The 22190-nt window shown below is 36.6% G+C and overlaps 1 protein-coding gene across 1 annotated transcript; it reads right to left on the bottom strand.

Annotated features, from left to right (window-relative positions):
- Positions 1-1107: 1107 nt before the first annotated feature.
- On the bottom strand, positions 1108-5896 carry LOC113105450 (uncharacterized). Its single transcript, XM_026266520.1, has 8 exons — positions 5530-5896; positions 4193-4504; positions 3751-4029; positions 3544-3666; positions 3412-3476; positions 2949-3023; positions 2634-2722; positions 1108-1665 (listed from the first exon to the last, which is right to left on the bottom strand). The coding sequence occupies exons 1-8, from the start codon at positions 5591-5593 to the stop codon at positions 1650-1652; spliced, it is 1023 nt and encodes a 340-aa protein (XP_026122305.1). The 5' UTR covers positions 5594-5896; the 3' UTR covers positions 1108-1649.
- Positions 5897-22190: the final 16294 nt, after the last annotated feature.

Below are 22190 nucleotides of genomic sequence, written 5' to 3'. Positions count from 1 at the left end.
ACGTGACGTCAGACTTAACAAGCAATAGGGATAACTGCACCCTGGAGAGGATTGTGAAACAAAACCCATTCAAAAATGTGGGGGAGATTGACAAAGAGTGGACTGCAGCTGGAGTCAGTGCTTCAAGAACCACTACACACAGACGTATGCAAGACATGGGTTTCAGCTTCGCATTCCTTGTGTCAAGCCACTCTTGAACAACAGACAGCGTCAGAAGCGTCTCGCTTCAGAAAGGACTGGACTGCTGCTGAGTGGTGCACAGTTATGTTCTCAGATGAAAGTAAATTTTGCATTTCCTTTGGAAATCAGGGTCCCTGAGTCTGGAGGAAAAGAGGAGAGGCACACAATCCACGTTGCTTGAGGTGCAGTGTAAAGTTATCACAGTCAGTGATGGTTTGCGGTGCCATGTCATCTGCTGGTGTTGGTCCACTGTGTTTTCTGAGGTCAAAGGTCAACACAGCCATAACAACGCCGCATTGCTGCAGAAATTCAGGCAAAAGGAGCCCCAACTAAGTATTGAGTGCTGTACATGCTCATACTTTTCATTTTTATAATCTTTAGTTGGCCAAGATTTCTAAAAATCCTTTCTTTGTATTGGTCTTAAGTTATATTCAAATTTTCTGAGATAATGAATTTTGTTTTTTCCTTAGATGTCAGCTACAATCATCAAAATTAAAGAAATAAACATTTGAAATATATGAGTCTGTGTGTAATTAATGAATATAATATACAAGTTTCACTTTTTGAATGGAATTAATGAAATAAATCAACTTTTTGATGATATTCTAATTCTATGACCAGCACCTGTATAAACCTTTAAACTGAAATACAAAACTGAAAACATGTCAAAGAGCCATGCACACAGACATCTGGAGGTTATGTGGTCGTAATATTATTGCTTTAATTTTATTTAAACATTTTAATGCATATCAGTAAGTGAGACTAACCCATTTGGAGTATTCATCATATACGAAAACGTGTGTAGAAAAATACATACATTACCATTCAAAAGTTTGGTTTCAACAGTAATTATTATAATTTATATATATATATATATATATATATATATATATATATATATATAAATTATAAGACAGTATTGTTCAGCAAGGATGCATTAAACTGATTAAAAGTAGCAGTAAATAAATTTTATAATGACACAAAAGATTTCTATAAATGCTGTTCTATTCAACTTTCTAGTTATCAGATAATCATGAAAAATAATAAGCATCAAAGTTTCCAATAAATATGAACTGTTACTGTTTGACAGTAACCAGTAATTAGGTTTATTCAGCTTTGATCACAAAAATAAATTACATTTCACAATATATTCACATAGAAAGTTCATAATATTTTCATATTTCACTGTTTTAACTGTTAAGCCTTGCTGAGCATATTTAGAGAATTTAGTTGAGCCCACACTTCTGAATGATAGTGTGCATGATGTAATATTGTTGCATTGTGAAAAAAAAAAAAAAATAGAATAAAATGATCCTGTTTATAAAAAACGTATTTTAACGTGATACATGTAATACACAGCACAGTTAATGCAAGAGTTCAAAGGTCAACCGAAGTAGCCAACAATACATTCGGGAGACTGGTTCATCCAATCCAGAGATAACAACACGAACCACCTTTTTGTGTCTCACTTATGGAGGACCAATCCTGCAGAAATGTAAAATAAATAAATTGATACATAGATAGATAAATAAATAAATAAATAAATCAATGTAATAAAAGAAAAATAATAAATAAATGATGTGATAAAAGCAAAAATAATTCATTTGAAATAAAATGTAATCCTGAATTATATTTTAAATGACTTTTTTTCCTTTATATATTTATTTTTCAAATTATTTTTATTCTTTTTTCTTTATATTTTTTAAATTTATATAAAAAACAAACAAAATCTAACACATATACCAATGTCGTATGTAACCTTAGTATGTGGTCTCTAAACTTGTGAATATTGAGCGTCTAGCATAAAACCAACTTTACATCAGTGGATCTCGTTTCCAAAAAGCATAGCGAGTCTGAGCCTGACGTTTAGTGCAACTAGTTTTATGATAAACTTATGATCACAATGTTTTGGGGAGTCTTTTCTCTGTGATAACAAACTGAAGACAAGCCTTAGAAACCTCCACCGAGTGTCTAGAGGCGTCATACAAACTCATCAACGATGTTGTTGCTTCTTGGCTTTATGATGTAACTATGAAAATAAGTCAATGAATTCAGTCGCTATAAAACACTTAGAAATAATAATGTGAATATGTTCAAATATATTGGGTCTCTCCAGTTGATCGGGCACAACAATAGACTAAATCATGGGCACAACACACCACGTGAGCTCTCAACCAATGATTCACCGCCCATCCACAAGGACCGCCTCCCTCATTTACATTTACATTTACGGAAAAGTAAAAAAAATAAATAAATAATGTAAAATAAATACATAAAGGAAAAAAGTAATTTAAAAAATAAATTCAGGATTACATTTTATTACAAATGAACTATTTTTATATTTATCATAATTTATTTTATTTTATTACATTTATTTATTTATTATTTATTTATCTATATATTAATGTATTTATTTGTAATTTGTGCAGGTTTGGTCCTCCATACTCACTCACAAGACTTCCTGGAAAGAGCAGGAAGTGCCGGCGCTGGTGCTGACCGCAGGGTGGCGCTGGTAGTTGATTTTGTCATACAGTGTTTGAGGCTGCAGAGGGAGTAAGAGTGTGACGTTACTTCTCCAACCAAACATGCGTCAAAGCTGTCTCAGTCTCTCGGATTCAATGTAGGTTACCGCTCTATCTTATATTTAGCCTACTCTGGTGTGTACAGTAATTATGGTCTTGTTAGTAGATACATGCTGTGAGCCTTATTTATAAGCAAAGTGACAGCAGTAACGGAAGCATTCATTATATATGCATGACAGTACTTACCAAGTTCTGTGAGGGTTTTGTGTCTTTTACCGTTTCATAAATGGACATCCCGTTTGCAACACTTTCAGAGCGTTTCTGGAATATAGATTCAATCCAGTTAGCTAGAACACAACTAGGTTTGTATGCATCTAAAATAGAGTTCATATGTGTCTAGGAACTAGAAACGTACAACTAAATAAAAATAATAATAATAATTCACCTTGTGAAAAAGTGATGTTTACTACGCCAATGTTTCTATTTTATTGCATTTGATTATTTATGAAATTTACTAGCTCTTTCTGAGTGAAAAACTTTCACCTTCATATTTATTTATTTTTGCACAGAAATTGCTAGTGAATTTCACAAATTATTACAAAGAAAAGGCAAGCAACACATTGCATAAAACGTGACATTATAAGAAGTATTTTCGCAGTATCACATGAACCTTAAAAAGCAGATGTATAGACGGAAACGAGCCGCTCACCTTTGCCGGGCCATCAATGTTCACGTCTTCATAGACTGTAATGCCAGCCTCACTTTCTCCTTTTTCTGCAAGTGTAAAAACAGCTGAATAACTCCTGCACTGTTGGTGCACATTCATACGAGTTCAACACACCTTTAATGTTCCTCCTCCTGCAGCACACGGCGAGCGTTGTACTGAATATGACCACAACAACGACACCGACACCGACGCCAACCGCAATCAGCAAATACTCCAGAGGAAAACCTGCATTTTGCTCTATGTTGCATATTTATTTGTGCTCTTTACAGATTTCAGAGGAAGCTATAACATTTTTTTAATCATTCGAGAATTGAAATATACCTGGGAACACACTTGAATCTTCATCTCTCTCTGTGCACACTAGAGTCCGAGTCGTGTGGTTGGCGCTGTAGGAGTTGTTGGCTGTGCAGGTGAGGGTGGTGTTTTCTGCTGGACGGAGGCTGATGTTCAGGTGAGCTCCTCGAGTCTGGATCTGAGGAGCGCTCCAGCTGTAGGAGGGCTTGGGATCACCGGACGACAGACACTGAAGATCAAACACGCAGATGTTTTTTGATTGCAGCCAGGACTCACTGAACTCAATCTGAACATCTCTGACGAGCTCTGTAGGAGAATACATGATATTAGCAGACTGATTCCCTCATGAAGGAACTTTTTAACTTTAGTTAAACAATCATAATCAGAGTCAACATCAGTTTTAATATCTTGCTTTAGAATTTGCCTCCGGACAGCATTGGCAGAATAAATATCAAGTAATTAAACTCACCATGAACATGAAGGTCAATTAATTTTGAGTTATATTGTTTATATTTTCCTTCTCCAACAATAGAGAATCTTCCAGAATCCTGAAGTCTAAGGTCTGTTACTCTTACACTAATATTGTCCTTATACATCTTTAACCTTTCATTAAATAATACAGATTTTGCTTTTTGAAAATCTCTATTTCGATACTCAGCAAATATAGTCTCATTATATTTCCACAGCACTTCAAGATCATCTTTTGGATAATCAGCGATTAATTCCAGTGAGTCTCCAACAGCTTTACGCACAACATCTGTATCTGGATCAGAACATGAGCCTATAATACAGAACAGACAACAAAACACAATTACATACTGTCATAAATGTATGCCTTTTTTTCTCACATTCAGCATGAGATAACAAGCACCCATCAACACACCTTATTATGCACCAATGTGAGAACAACAACCACAAACCCCATGAGAAAAAATTCAAGAGAGTTGATAAATAATAAGCAACCGAAGAAGCTCATGGGTTTTGAGTTTATGTCATCAGCTCAGACTATCTCACACGTCTCACTCCTGTCTTCATGAGGAGCGCCCCACCGCACCATCAGCATGAAGAATAACTTTATCCTCCCCGGATGTCAGAATCAGATATCAGTCAGATCCGAGCATCTATGCCTGTGATTGCATTTCTGATGCATCTTTGCACAGTGACTCCAGATCTGTGTCTGTGTTTGGTTACTTCAGTAGACCCATGCTGACCCATTTGTGATCTGTAAAGAAGTGTTTCACAGCAGCACTTCCACCACGCAGCGATTTTTGTTTCTTCGTGTGCCTATCTTCATTTTAATTTCTTCGTTTTATTTTCTCATATCCATTTGTTGACTTCTCCTCATCAGCTGCACATCTTTTTGCAAATATTGCACTTTTTTGCAACTTTGTTTGAAATAAAGTGATCATATGTTTTTTTTTTTATGGCAAATTCAGGTACATTTGGACACTTTTTGCCATTAAAATGACTCGAAAGATGTCCTAATTAACCTGATTTCACAATGTAATGCTGGTTGCAACAGAAAAACGCTCTAACTGGCCACATTCTCAGATAAGGTTTGAGGTTTCCTGAGTCGAACAGCCTTTTCTAACAGATGAAATACTGATTCTACTTAAATCATTTACCTAAAAACTAAAGTGAAAATAAACATATAAGCATGCATTATATATAGTTTTGTATTTATTAAGCAAACATAGTGAAATCCATTTACTCTGCCATATGTAATCAAGAGCATTGTATATATTAGCATTACAGATATGGAAACGAGCAGTTTTCCAGATGCACATTCATTCCCCACACACTCACCTTGGAGAAGGAAAACCAGGAGGACTCCTAAGATGGAGCAGCAGGACTCTTGAAGGACGTTCATGTCCAGATGATTAGACGACAGACTGAGGCGTCCGTGACATGAGATACAGCCGAACAGTAGAGAGAAAAACAGACTTCCTCACACCGACTGCTCTGCGTCTCTCAGTTTGTGCATATCTGCATAAATGACACCTCGCGAAGATCTTTGGTGACGAGACCTTTAAAAAGCGCCTTCTGAAAGTTGTGCTTGAGGTTTAGGGGCTTTCTGGTCTCTAAAATTTGTTTGCACCGCCCACTAGGGTCAAGTGCAAGAGCGCAGGCATTTGATCCACCAACACTACAGTGTGCGGGAAGTGCACGGTACATGCACAGTGCTATAAATGAGCTGAAGTACTGGAAGCTCAGCAGGGAGTGAAAGTGAAGTCAAATCCTACAGGAATAAGGAAGTTTTTGTTAATGTTACTGATGTGTCAGAGTTTACAGCAAGTTTCCTCTGCAGATGGACCTGTGAAAGAATGATATTAGTTTGCATATGGTGACCACAGTGTAACCAGACTCATGTAACCACATGCTCATTGGGTGCCAGAGCAAAGCGACTTTCTTATCATCTCATCACCTCACATCCAAACGAGAAGACCTAAAAAAATAGGGTCATTTAATTTGCATGTGCAAAGTCACTCCCTATGTTGTTTCTTAGACTGTGAAGGACATTGCAATGCAACAACTCGGAGTCCATCAGAGGAAGTGAAACTCACATAGACTTTTATGTTTTACAGTAGTTTTAATATAAAGTTTAGTCAATTTGGTCAGGAGAAGAGTACGGCCCTGCCAGGATAACACCGCATAAACATTTATTCATGCTTCACAGCACTTAGAATTTAAAGAAAAATGACATGGCATGAGGCCAAGTATGGTAACCTATAATCAGATTTTGTACTTACAGCAGTGAGTAGTGAACACACACACACACACACACACAGGCGTAATGGTTTTTATACTGTACAAACTGTATATTCTATAGCCCCACACCTAACTCTAGTCCTCACAGGAAACTTTGTGTTGTTTCAGATTTTCATTTCACTCCATTCTGTGTTATTTACATCCATTATGAAAAGTGAGGACATGGAGTAATGTCCTGAAAACTCAGCTTCTTCTACCTATGTTATACCCTTGTCATTATAGAAATATGTGTCCTGTTGTGTCACAAAAATGCTTGCACACATTTGTAATGGATTTTACGCACTGATTAAATCCCACAATTCACCACAAACACATGTGTACAGCAGGTGAATACTCAGCAGCTAGAGAATACCCATAATGCGTTTTCCCCAAATCACTGCTCGATTGTGGGTACAGCACAATATCATAAAGATAGAGAATATAAATCTTTTTATTACTCCTGGAGCTGCCGGTTTGCTAAACAGCCGCACTTCTGGCGCACTTAGTGTCCGAAAAAACAACAGAACCATGACAGAAAAATTTCACAGGTTTCACTTCAAATACCATTGCAAATATTAAAAATATTAATTTTTTTTTTTTTTTTGTAGTGTGTTTTGCGACATATTCCATTAGGACTTTGATCACAACTTTGACTTGTGAATTTGATCTTTTAGGGGAATCATATGATGTGATTTCAGTTATTCCTTTCTTTTTGGTGCAAGATCTGTAAAGTTGCAAAGACTAAAGTCTGAAATCCAAAGAGATATTCTTTATCAAAGTTAAGACTCTGCCGCACTCACTAAAACACTTTGTTTAAACACGCCCCCACATGTCTACATCACTACGTGGAAATATTTGTGTAATGCGCCTAAATGTTCACACAAAGAAAGAAGGCGTGGCTTCAGTAACAGTTAGTGTTGAAGCAGTCATGTCAGGGAGATGTGTGTGTGTCTAGGAGAAAGCAAAAGCACTTTATTTGGTCTTCTGATAGTAGATGTATTTAGGAATCTTTAAGATTACTTACAGCAGAACAGCAACACATGTTATGGACGGCCATATTGTGAACCTAGGAGAGGAGGTCATTCTGACTTTGCTACGACAATCAGGCACTTCTGAACCAGCTACTGTAAGTATGTTTTGTCATTTATCTAAAGTATTTGCCATTGAATGTTCGAATAAGGAGTTTTGCACATCACGTGTGTGTGTGTGTGTGTGTGTGTGAGAGAGAGAGAGAGAGAGAGAGAGGGTCACACAGTGGCGTCAGCTGTCTTAACCGTCCGTGGCTTGTGTACTGCAAACACATACAAGCGTGACTCTGTTCCCCTTTCAGCTTGAACTGATGGTAAAACTAAGGACATTATTAACTGTCTTTAATTTTTTTTTTTAAAGATGAAGCTACTTTAAATTACATTTACGACAAGTGCTTGTGGTGTTCGGCCAATCACAGTGCACTGGGTCAGTTGGCCAATCAGAGCAGACTGTGCTTGTCAGAAGGCGGGACTTTGTAGAAAACGATGCATTTGAGAGAGGCGGTGCATTGAGGACCTACAATAATGTACAGTATTTGAACAATACTGTGTTTTTTGAACATTAAAGCATGTCGTCATATTCTATTACACAAAATAATGATCTTTAAAAATAGCATCATATGACCCCTTTAATAACATTTATTAACACATTAAGCCATATTAAGTTTTGTACTGGAGGTTTAAAAGCACGTAATGAGAGACTTTCTGCATTGTGTTATATTCTGCTGTTCTTTGGGCATGGATTTGCGGGTCTGGTCTTTTTCTCCTACAGATGACTTGCAGGACCCTGTATGCAGTAAATTAGTTTTAATCATTTAACCACCACAGCGTCTGGTCTCCAGTGGTGACATGCATTATCTGTGTCGACTGCAAGTGACATCGTGATTCAATAATAATAATAAACAAAATTATAATAAATGAAATAAAAAGAGTACAAGTGAGCTCATTTGTGGTAGTGCAGGTGTCTGAGAGTGCAAGTCTGAAAATGCAAGTGCATGTCTGCAGCCACAGTGTTACCAGACTCATGTAACCACATGCTCACTGGACGCCAGAGTAAAGCGACTATCTTATCATCTCATCACCTCGCCTCCAAACGAGAAGGTGTAAAAAAAGAAATGTATCTGTTTTGCAGGTGCTAAGTGACACCCTTAGCGTTTCTACATCTGGGCCAGTATTCACAAAACATTGCATCTTACCACTAAGATTTCTCCTAAATACCAGTAAAAGATTTCAGCTAAGAGTTTTTTGCTGAGACGAACTTTAACTAAGGAAAAGAGAGAAGTCTTCAGCTAAGAGTAAGGGGGTGGGGTTAACCTCATTACTATGGATCATGTCAGAGTGCTTATTAACTATGCACACAGTGATTGGCTGATAGTCTCTGCCCGAGATTAATTCATAGAAATACTGTAGAGTAAAGATTTAAAAATAAAGATATTGCCACATTCAAATAAAGATTTTAAAATGCAGGCTAAGTTCCACTTATTAAACAAGCATGTGTTCAGCTAATTGTCAGCCCCTTACATGTGTGCTTCTCATAAATAGTGAATATGCATTTAAACAGCCTTTTAATTAACAGAGTAGAATAAACATGGTTGATAGTAATCAATGCAAACGCAAAAGAAAACTGGACTCAAGAACAGCTGTTATATCTTTCTTAACTGGTTAATGGAAACAAGGATATAATCAAAGGAAAATTTAGAGTTGGGATAACCTTCAAAACCAGAGGCAATACCTTTATTATGCTGATGTTACTCAGCTCTATATTTATTAGCTCAGTAAACAAACTACAGCTAGTCCAAAATGCAGCAGCAAGAGTTCTTACTAGAACCAGGAAGTATGACCATATTATTCCGGTCCTGTCAACACTGCACTGGCTCCCTATCAAACCTCGTATAGATTTTAAAATATTGCTTATTACTTATAAAGCCCTGAATGGTTTAGCAGTATTTGAATGAGCTCCTTTTACATTATAATCCTCTACGTCCGCTACGTTCTCAAAACTCAGGCAATTTGATAATACCTAGAATATCAAAATCAACTGCGGGCGGCAGATCCTTTTCCTATTTGGCGCCTAAACTCTGGAATAACCTACCTAACATTGTTCGGGAGGCAGACACACTCTTGCAGTTTAAATCTAGATTAAAGACCCATCTCTTTAACCTGGCTTACACATAACATACTAATATGCTTTTAATATCCAAATTTGTTAAAGGATTTTTAGGCTGCATTAATTAGGTAAACCGGAACTGGAAACACTTCCCATAACACCCTATGTACTTGCTACATCATTAGAAGAATGGCATTTACGCTAATATTTGTCTGTTTCTCTCTTATTCTGAGGTCACCGTGGCCACCAGATCCAGTCTGTATCCAGATCAGAGGGTCACTGCAGTCACCCGGATCCAGTACGTATCCAGACCAGATGGTGGATCAGCACCTAGAAAGGACCTCTACATCCCTGAAAGACACCAGAGACCAGGACAACTAGAGCCCCAGATACAGATCCCCTGTAAAGACCTTGTCTCAGAGGACCACCAGGACAAGACCACAGGAAACAGATGATTCTTCTGCACAATCTGACTTTGCTGCAGTCTGGAATTGAACTACTGGTTTCGTCTGGTCAGAGGAGAACTGGCCCCCCAACTGAGCCTGGTTTCTCCCAAGGTTTTTTCTCCATTCTGTCACCGATGGAGTTTCGGTTCCTTGCCGCTGTCGCTTCTGGCTTGCTTAGTTGGGGTCACTTCATCTACAGTGATATTGTTGACTTGATTGCAAATAAATGCACAGACACTATTTAAACTGAACAGAGATGACATCACTGAATTCAATGATGAACTGCCTTTAACTATCATTTTGCATTATTGACACACTGTTTTCCTAATTAATGCTGTTCAGTTGCTTTGACGCAATGTATTTTGTTTAAAGCGCTATATAAATAAAGGTGACTTGACTTGACTATAAAAGCACATTATCATCAAATGTTTCTAAAAAGTTTATGATTAATGTTATACAGACTTAGGAGCTAGTTTTAGCGCAAAAATGCTTAAATTGTAGGAATCCTAAATTAAGGACTGGCATGCCCATTATTCTTAAGATTTTCTCCTAAATTGGTGAGTTACAAGCTACTTTTAGCCATAAGATGTTTTGTGAATACAGGCCCAGATCTGGAGCCGCATGTATAAAGCCGAAGAGAGAAATAGACCACAGATCGGAGGAAAGAGGAAAACTAGCGGAAAGAAAGGGAGGGCAGGTAAGAGAAGATAAAAACACTCACAATCAAACAATGATAGGAAACATCAGTGGAAGGAAGAGAGAAAAGGGAAGGACAAAGAAGGGAGGAGGGATTGCAGAGGGATAAACTCACAGAAATATCTGATAGAGATCATGATATAATCTAACATGACATATTTTTTTTTTTTTTTTTGTAACAGACACAGTAAGAAATGTAATAACCTCTTCCACTTAACAAGTCAATGCTCTTACTGCAGATATGAAAGTAGTAATTGCATTTTTTTTTGGCTGGAAAACTGGAAAAATGCAGCAATGCACTGGAGATGACACAGTAATCATTTCTTACATATTATGGGACCATCCCAACCAAACACAACAGTGGCCAAAAGTGATGGGTGTTGTTGTTTTATATTTGAATGACCCACATTTCACTTAAATCATTCAAATTTAAAGGACAAAGAAACACTGAACAGTAATGCCAACTGTTTTCAACTGAAAGAAGCTGAAACTGATGTTCTACCAGAAAGACTCGGGAGATAGAATGATGTACGAAGCATACATTTATTGACAGCTCAGCGAGCACAATTATACATTTCTTTGGCGGAAGGCCCCGTCCATGGTTCATAATCCGAGGGTAGCGAATCTGCATTTCCTGCCTGAAGACGAAGGCAGGGGCGCAGCCGACCCCCCCCTGGAAGGTAAGGACAGGACCATCCTGGTGGTGGTGGGGAGGGTGGAGGTTGTTGTCGCGTCGGCATCTGCGAACTCAAACATGTGTAAGTACGATCTTTTATACAGGAGTGTAAATACGTGATTGGATAATGAAGGTAATTAGTGACGAAGTGATTGAGTCTTCCTGGCAGAACTTAGGCTAAAGCTTCCATTTTCTAGATGATCTCATAAATAAAATATTTATATTTATATTTATAGTTATATAGCTCACTGAACTCACCTTCATGATGTCACTGGAGAGTCTCAGAACGTAGAGAAGGTTTGTCCAAGAAACTGATTTTGTTGCTAGGCTTTTGAAAAAAATAAATAAAAGTATCTTAAGGGACGGGAAGTCCCCAAATCTAGTGATGAAATCACTAAACTGTCGACATTGGCACACTTGCTACAACATAATCAGTTGTTAATATTTCACTGTTCCTCTCTTGTTTGTGCATTTGTTCATAATAGGAGCCATTGATGGGACTCATGTTCACACACCAATAGAAAACTAAGCATCAGTAATCATTTGAGATAAATTTGCACAATGCAAAGCATTAAAAAAAATACATTTAAATATGAAAACATTTCAGTGATTGTATTGTAGTTACATTAAATGATTGGTGTTGTTGAGGCTCACTATTGGCTGATTCAGAGGTCAAGGTCAGTCATTTTGTGTTGACATCATCGTAGTCCTTAGTTCACAACGCTTCAGTGTCATCTCAGTCAACACTTAAGAATCAGTCTCAGACTTCACTGGAACTGGCTTTTAGCTTCTTTATAAAAGTCTCCTACTCTTAGAAAAGTCCTTCTTTTTACTAAGATTTTTTTTTTTTGACACTGAAGTCAAAGCTTAAGACTATTCTTAAGAGCATTTCTGAGAAGCTTTATACACACAAGCCAGTTTTTAGACTGTGCAGGGCATTGCAATGCAATGACACGGAGTCCATCAGAGGAAGTGAAAGTCACGACAGAAGATCTCGTTCTGATGGAAAGTATTAGTCAGACGGTCAGCAGAAGAGCACGGCCCTGTCAGGAAAACTAAGCAGTCTAAACAGGTTTAATCTAGTGTCTAAAATCTTAATGTTTAACAAATGTAGTATTGCATTTTACTAGTATTTATAATGTAGGGCTTCACACTTGAAATCAACTTTTATTCCCGTTTCACACCACTTGCAATAAAAGGAAAAAAAGAAAGAAAGAGGTGCACTCATTAAATCCCATAATGCAGCACAATCACGAGTGTAGAAGCGTAGACATGTCACCTGCCTTCTCAACATATACCCACACTCGCGGTCTTGGCCACTTGTGAGCGCGACAGGAAGTGAGTGTGCAAGACTGTCCCAGATCTTAAAAACACCAAAGCGCAGTGCAATGTATGTGAAATATTAATAATCAGATATTACATATATGATTTGGTAGAAAAACCAAATGTGTTTTTACATTTTATTGTTGCAAATATGAGTAGTGGCCGTGTTTCTTTTGTACAACTTTTGAAACTGACATTTAACGTAAAATAAAGCTATGTAAACAAAAGCTTTATTATTTAAAAGCTCTACACACACTTGTGGTCTTCATGCTCACTTGAACACTCGGGCCAAATACAGGAAATACGTCATAAGTAGACAAGTGCAAAGACCTCAAGTGTGGGTATTTGGACAAGGCATATGTGTACACTCAACAGCTAGAAAATACCCATAATGCACTGTGAGGGTGCCAAGTTTTCAAACAAGAATCAGAATCAGCTTTATTCTCCAGGTGTCAAACAACAAAACAAAATATAAAAATACATTTAGCAAGCTTCAAATAATGTGAAAGAATCTGGAACAGTAGATTGATTTATGTACAGATTTGTGCATTTTTACTCTATACAGAACTGTATAAATAAGAGATATGCATATGTATTTACATAATACTTGAGAAAGGCAATAATTAAAGATGTAGAATGACTGACAGAAGTGAATGACAGAACACAGGTAATGATTGTTGAAGCTGGAGATGTGCAGGTGTACACCGATGATCATTACTGCGCTCCTAACAGTCTGTTACAGTCTCCTTAAATCTGATTTACTGGCTGACCCAAACCAGACAGTTACAGAAGAGCACAGGACAGACTCAATAATAGCAGAGTAAAACTGTGTCATCTGTGTCTGTGGCAGCTGAACTTCTTCAGATGAAGGAAGTACAACCTCTGCTGGGTTTTTATCAGTTTTCACAATGAACTTCAGTGAACACAACTACACAGAAGCAGCAGCACTTTCGACTCACTCAGTGTCTGAATCTGTTCACTCGTTTTCATTGTTTCCCTCCATTAACTCTCTAAATTAACCCACTACAGCAGGGATCCTCAAATCTGGACCTCGAGATCCACTTTCCTGCGGAGTTTAGCTCTAACCCTAATTAAGCACACCTGAGCATGCTAATCAATGCCAATCTTTGGGATCATTAGAAAATCACAAGCAGGTGTCTTTGATCAGGGGTGAAGCTAAACTCTGCAGCGCATTGGACCTCCAGGGTAAGATTTGAGGAAGGGGGCACTATAGTGATGGGAGAAACGAAGCTTTTCAAAGATTCGAATCAATTGATACACAAAACGATTCACTGTTTGGAAACACCACACTCTGGTGACGCCTGCTGGTCAAAAGTGTGTAAATGCAACACAAAACCTGGTCTTGATATGTGGATTTTAAAATACTTAATATTAATTTGCTGGCTTGCTTTGTTTGTTTTATGGACAGATTTATAGAGGAAAGTGAGAAACTATTATCTACTCCTGATTATTTTGATCGCACAAATGCATTGTTAAACATGTTTAGATATTGATGAAACCGATCTGAGATCAGTTCAGATCTATAGGCGCTGGTTCACAGAGATCGCCCCCCAGCGGTAAACACTGAAATCTCGAAACAGTCGTGACGTAACGAAGCCTCGCTCTGAAATCACGCTCGAAGTTTCATCCTGTGACTAGTGTAATGATGCTAAAAATTACATTTGGAACCAAAATAACTTACATTTTAAAATATATTCAAATAGAAAACAGTTATTTTAGATACTTAAAATATTTCAAAATGTAACTGTTTTGCTGTACTTTGGATCAAATAAATGCAGGCTTTGTGAACAGAAGAGACTTTAACATTTGTACTATTCAAAAACTTTAAGTGTATAGGAAACGTTATCTTTTCTCTAATTTATATCTTTTAATTGGCTTAGAAATCCTGCTGGACAATAATCAGTAATAATGACTTGTTAATGTTTATATACTACAAACACTTTTTTATCACATAATAAGGCAGAATAGTTTCTATACTGTAATCAGTGCTATGCAAATTAAAACTGCATTGTTCATATACTTTATTTATTACCTGGAGGTGACTTGAAAAACACAAATAAACCATATATTGACGCAGTCGTCTTTGTGTTTCCAGAAGTTTCAGTTTTTCTGTCGTTTTTCTTACATCCCCCACGTAATCTATGCCACCGTTACTTAGTTTGTCTGTATTTATTTCAAAGTATACTTAGAGATCCTAATTATAAATTTGTACACAGAATGTTTGCTCTTCAGGTCTCTCTGTGCACACTAGAGTCCGGGTCGTGTGGTTGGCGCTGTAGGAGTTGTTGGCTGTGCAGGTGAGGGTGGTGTTTTCTGCTGGACCGAGGCTGATGTTCAGGTGAGCTCCTCGAGTCTGGATCTGAGGAGCGCTCCAGCTGTAAGAGGGCTTGGGATCACCGGACGACAGACACTGAAGATCAAACACGCAGATGTTTTTTGATTGCAGCCAGGACTCACTGAACTCAATCTGAACATCTCTGATGAGCTCTGTAGGAGAATAAATGATATTAGCAGACTGATTCCCTCATGAAGCAACTTTTTAACTTTAGTTAAATAATCATAATCATATTCAACATCAGTACTTAATGCATTGCTTTAGAATTTGACAGCATTGGCAGAATAAATATCAAGTAATTAAACTCACCATGAACATGAAGAACAATGAACTTTGTTTTATATTGTGTAGATTTTCCTTCTGCAATAATAGAGAATCTTCCAGAATCCTGACGTCTAAGGTCTGTTACTCTTACACTAATATTGTCCTTATACATCTTTATCCTTTCATTAAATAATTCAGATTTTACTTTTTGTAAATCACTATTACGATACTCAGCAAATATAGTCCTATTATATGTCCACTGCACTTCAAGACCATCTTCTGGATAATCAGCGATTAATTCCAGTGAGTCTCCAACAGCTTTATACACAACATCTGTATCTGCATCAGAACATGAGCCTATAATACAGACAAAAAGGTTATACTATCACAAATTCATGTTGTATTTTTTTCACATTCAGCATAAGACAATGTGTCCATCAACACACTTAAATAAAAACTAGCTTGACAACAAGAAAAAAGGAACAGAAAGTTGACAGAAAATAAATCAGCCGTGTAAAGAAGCTGACAGAGTCTGAGTTTAGGCTTCAGACTTCAGACCATCTCACACACATTACTCTGTCCACACACTCCACAGCACCGTCAGGATGAAGCATGGCCAGATATCTGAACTGCATATTCAAGTCATAGCCTTTATTTGTGTTTGTAATGAACAATTAGGTCCATAAACATATATTTGGACACTGACACAATTTTCATGATTTTGGCTTTATACAGAATTAAAACAAATAAAGAAAGAAAAATTTAAGTGCAGACTTTAATTCAAGGGTTTGAACATCAATATGTCTTCGGAAAATGCTTAGGAATTACAACCATTTTTATTCTTTCTGCCTTTAGTTTTGTCTTCAGCGAGTGAAATGCTGCTCAGTCGAGTTTAGATCAGAAGACTAACTTGGCCATTGCAGAATAATCCACTTTTTACCTTCAAAACCTCCTGGGTTGCTTTTGCTGTATATTTTGGGTAATCGTCCATTTGTACTGTGAAGCCCCATCCAATCGTTGCTGCATTTGACTAAATCTGGCCAGAAAGTATATCCCTCTATAGGTTCAGGCCCAGCGCAGGTTTGTCCAGGTGATCTTTGAGCAGGCCACACTATGGGACTGCCCACATTAAACCAAAGATGGCCCAGTGTGGGTAGATTTCTTCCTTACCACTAGGGATGCTAAAGAGTTTTAGGTTTCCTTAAGTAAAGACATGTGATAGAGAGAGTTAGCAAAGAAGAAAGGAAGATTGTGTTCTTTAAAGACAGAGTCTGCATCCGAAAACTGAAAAATGCTGCCTTCAGAGGACACATTGGAAGGTAGGAAGGATTCAAAGTTAGCTTCAGTTCCTGTGTCACCGAAGCTGAGGTTCCAAGTGAACCGTACCGTTCACTGCATTTCATTTCCTTTTACCTTACATGTGCAGGGACAATAAAGTTGAATCTAATCTAATCTAATCTAATCTAACTGTTACCAAAACGTGACGTGTAAGCTCTGCTGATCACGGATTGGCCGGTGAGAATCTTCACTACCTGCATCACTGAAACTGTGACACAAACACAACAGAACAGATAGATTTAAATCAGCACAGCCAGCAAAGGATCGAACTTAATTATTTTGAATGATCGCACCTTTTTTAAGAACCAAAACGTTTTGTTGTCTGTTGCGGAAGTACAGATGTTCATCTCGTTGATATCAGAGGAGTGGATCCAGCGAGAGCTTGATGGGGAGACGCAGAATGAAAACGTTTTTTTTAGGAATCGTGGCAGTAGAGGCAGTGCAACTATAATGATGTGAATAATCCCGCACACTCTAAAGCGATACTAAACTGCAGTGGAAATGTTAACCGTACTGAGCCGTGCCGAGCTGAGTCAGATCATCCAGTAGAAAAGCATCATAAGACTATCTCTAAGTGAAGTAAAGGGCCAGTGCTGGCTTGATTGCCGGGTTTTATGTTGCCGAGCTCACCAGTGTGTTTTTTTTGCTCAGAATGTACTGAACTGTTGATTTGTCGACTCCTAATGTTCCTGTCATCTGTCCGATGGATTTGTTTGATTTTGAAGCCTAACAACTGTCTGTCTCACCTGCATGCGCTCCTTTAACTGAATGATGTGGTTCAGAGCAACAGCTTCCAAACGGAAATGGCAAACTTAGAATCAACTCCAGACCCTTTACCTGCTTAGTTCATGTAGAAATAATGAAGGAATAGCCCAAATCTGTCCATTTAACAGCTTTTGAGTCAATTGTCCAATTACGTATGGTCCCCTGAAAAAGGGGGGAGGTACATATTAAAGCGTTTTAATTCCTTATCTTTTCCTCCAGTTTCGATGAGAATACCCTCAAATTAAATCTCAGAGTGTGCACTTTAAGCCCATATTATATAACTTTAAATTGAATACATTTTTGTCAGCAGCTAAAATAATAAAAATTTTACCTGTGTCCAAATATATGCAGAGTGACTTCTGATCTGTGTCTGTATTTGGTAAATTATGCAACTTATGTCCATTCGTGCTCTTCTGAGTGATTCGCAGTACTTTCACCAATCACACTGCACTTTTTTTTTTAAATGTGTGAGTTTTAATTTTAACATCTCATCTCTAACCTCCACCACATCACTTCCACATCTACATGTCTCTCTGTAAGTGTTAGATGTTTTTGACATTTTAACGACTTAATGTTCTTCTTTCAAAGCATTAAATGGCAAATCAACTTTAAACCATGAAATAACATAGCCTACTTTTTAAATTAGTCTAATGCTGGTTGCAAAAGGAAAAATGCTCTATTGCAGCTGACCACCTTCGCTAAAGATAAGGCTTGAGGTTTCCTGAGCCAAACATTTCTCACAGATGAAACACTGACTGATGTGGCCTAAATGTCCATCATAATTTGCCTTAATCAGTAAAATAAAAATACACAATACTTTGTAATCTTAAAACTACTTTAAGCATGCCTTGCATTAAACACATATAGTTTCATCATAAACATAAACATATTTAATTAATTAAAAATATGAAGAGTTCAGATGCAAAAGCCTCTAAGTGCCATCTGAAATTTTCATCTAAAATTAGGATTTTTATCAGGCTCCTATATTTATGTTCAGTTATTTCACTTTAATAGCCTGGAAAATGAATGAATCAACCTAAGCATAGATGCTTGATAATAATCCTAATTTTAGATGACAATTTCAGTTGGCACTTAGAGGCTTTTGCATCTGCACTCTTCATATTTATATTCATTCCCTACACAGGAATAGCTCTAGGCTATATCTGGAGTCACTCACCTCGGAGAAGGAAAACCAGGAGAACTCCTAAAACAGAGAAGCAGGACTCTTGAAAGTTGTTAATGACCAGGCGTCTAGACGACTGACTGAGGCATACGAGACAACACAGAATGGAAGAGAGAAAAACAGACTTCCTCTCAAGTCAAAAAAAAAAAAAAAAAAGATGCGAAATAACACTAATAGTGTCCTCCGTTCTCTGTGGAGCATTTCTTGGATTACTAGAAAGTTGAAATAAACTGTAAATAGATGGACTTGTGCATGACAGATCACAAATATAATTTTCATGTTCCCACAAAATCTTTGGGCCTTCATGTGCACCCAATATCTTATTTCAGTTTGAAAAGACTGTTAATGTGTCAATGTAAGTTATCCAGACATCTGCCCTCTGCTGGCTGGACATTGCTATCTATTTAAAAAGTTTATTTCAAGCAACATGTTTACGAAATACATAGCCTACTCTGCAGCAAAAACAAATAAATAAATAAAATAAAATTATAATAATACAATAAAATTAAATAATAACATAATTTCCCTTGGGAACGATCACATCAATTCTAATGGTTTCCGCTACAAAAACCATTACAAACCGTCACCTTTTAGCCATTAAGGCCATAAAAAAATCTGTAGTGTGTTTGGGACATTTCCATTATAATTTAGTGGTTTTAAAAAGCCACTAATAGAAGGTGAATAATTACCAGTAGAGACCAGGGTTCATTACAGTTTCCAGTAAAACCAATACAAGTCCCATTATAACCAGTAAAACCATTACAAATTATTTGATGATTTCTAATGTTGTTGTTTTCAGTGGTGTAGTTTTACTGTTGGATGTCTGATTTTTATTTGAACCTTTTAACTAGAATATTAAATATTATTACCATCTTCAAGAATTGACTAAAAATAAATCTCTTCCATCTTAATTTGACCCTCTGACTCTAGCACTCTCTAATTCTAATTATGTTCTTAAAAACACACACACTTTTCCCTTTTCATTTGCTTCTTGTGTTTTTTAAAATAAACAGCTTTCTAATCTTTTTCAGTTCTATCTGTTTTCTTTTCATGTTATTATGCAAATAACAAAAGCAAAAAACACCTCTAACACTAGCTTGCTCTATTCTTTTTCTATTCTATCTGTTTTCTTTTTATTTATTATATTATTTAAAAGCCCTTGCTACGTGTACTGTGTTAAGCTAACTGAGACTTGTTATAGCTCTTATACATCATTGCTCTTTTGATGTTTTTGATTGCTTCCACTGTCTTCATCTGTAAGTCGCTTTGAATAAAAGCATCTGCTAAATGACTAAGTGTAAATGTAAATGTATTACACAGCTCTATGGAATACTTGATTTTGATTGGTCAGTCGTGACACTCCGAGGTACAGTATGTTGTCCCTGGCTTATTACACAGGCTCATCCGGGGAACAGCAGTCCGCACTGCACTCTTGTTAGGAACAGTTTTCCCTGGTGGAAGCTTTGTGTTTGTTTAGCTAATAAAATATTAAAACTTGATTCAAAATATTGTGCAATTGGTTAATTATGTCATCCTGGTGAAATGTTGTGCTTGACTGCACCATTCAGTGTAACCCAGCGCTCGCACATCTCAATAATAACAATTTCCAACTGCAGAACTGCAGAACCATTAAGTCACAGCAGTGCCAGGCCAGCAGTCTGAGGCCGGAAGTGAGCAGTGTAAACGCAAAATAAACATCATGGCAGGCGACGTGGTAAAAACTGAGAAGCTGGAGTTTAAACTCATGCCGTAAGAAGAGAACGCAGTAAGAAGTTAATGAGATCTACATTATCATGGCAGAGGAAGAGAACGCAATAAAAATTTGTCTGTGGTGTATTTAATTGTTGGATTAATGTTGTACAAAACGTGGCTCTAAGCATTTTATAAAAGCTCATTGTGATGAAGGCACTTAAAGTGGTCATATGATGCAATTTCAAATTTCTCCTAAAATGCCTCGTTTAAACACACACCCACATCTTTACATCACTGTGTGGGAAGATTTGCATGACACCGCACAGATGTTCACGCAAAGAAAAAAGGTGTACTTTTATTCTCGTTGTAGTATTGTTGTTGTCATCATGTTGTACGGACGCTGTGTGTTTGACTGTGAAAGTGAAACTTCTTTGTTTGGCCTTCCAAAAGAGGATGATATCCGCTTCGTCATGCCTAGGGCTGATCCGAGCTGGTCGCTGAGGAAATAAATCAACTTAGCACCGTGGATCACAGAATGGGATTTCACCGTGGACAATATGTGGAAAAAAAATGTGTTTTTTTAACCTTAAACCACATAAACACATTGCATTACACCAAATAACCACAAAATAATGTTTTTTTAGCAACATCATATTACCCCTTTAAACACGTCTTTTGTAATTTTAAAATTGTTTTAAAATATCTTTGTTGGATTACATATCTTGGTTTGTGGTTATTATTATTGGCATTATTTTACTGCATATGTGACCTTTTTCAACTGAGAAATGTTTTATATTTATTTTTCCATACAGCGATACCTCCTTTGGAGCAATGCACAACATGCTGCAAAAATATTTTGTGCTAGCAGTATTTTTAAACCAACAAGACGAGACAAATTGAATGAACAGATTTAAAGCCAATTCAGAAAAGCTGTCCCTTATAAAACAAAAATGGTAATATACTGCAAAATATAATGCGACATATTCAGCACAAAATACATTTCATATATATATATATATATATATATATATATATATATATATACATATATATATATATTGGAAACTAGTGCTTATATTTTTCGATATACAGCAATATATATGCATGGATACAATATATATATATATATATATATATATATATATATATAGCTACATACAAATTTATTTAGAAATGAAGACAAAAATATTAATTGTTTGATATTTTATAGAGTACATAGGTGTTTCCATATAAATTTGTAATGTTGAATTATTTTGAAATGTAAAAGGGTTTCTGGTATGTGTAAGTGTGTGAGATTACAACTGTGCAGAAGAGTTGAGTCTGTGGTTAGGAAGATGATTGACCAAACACTATTAAATCATGTTACTTTATTTTAAAAGTAATGGCTGTGCACTATTCATCACAGAGAAAGTATGTTATCTAAGTGTTTAACATGAGAGGGTATGCTATTGTAAACTAGCTATGTTTTAAAATATGAAACATTTATATAATAAATTATTGTTAAATATAATAAATATATATTTCCATTCATGTGTGTACATACTACATGAGTAAATGTATGTTTAATATATTTTTACACATGCAGTAACATTTCATCTTGGTCAAAGTCAAAAGTTTCATAGACAAACACTTAACCTAACAAAACACAAACAATTAGACTACATATTTTAGTATCTTTTGAGACAATTGTATATAGATATATGTTTTTGAACATATCCCATTAAACATTCACACATAAAACGGGGAAAAAAAGTTTGAGTAATAGGAGTTAGCCTGTGCAGCACTCTTGATCTACAGGTATTGATTGTTTACTATTTTTTCTTTATATTTTAGATTACGTATTTC

The sequence above is a fragment of the Carassius auratus genome, chromosome 7, assembly GCF_003368295.1.
Source record: "Carassius auratus strain Wakin chromosome 7, ASM336829v1, whole genome shotgun sequence".
Classification (NCBI taxonomy): Eukaryota; Metazoa; Chordata; class Actinopteri; order Cypriniformes; family Cyprinidae; genus Carassius; species Carassius auratus.
Note: the sequence above shows the minus strand (reverse complement) of the source record. Positions and strands in the feature narration are given on the sequence as shown.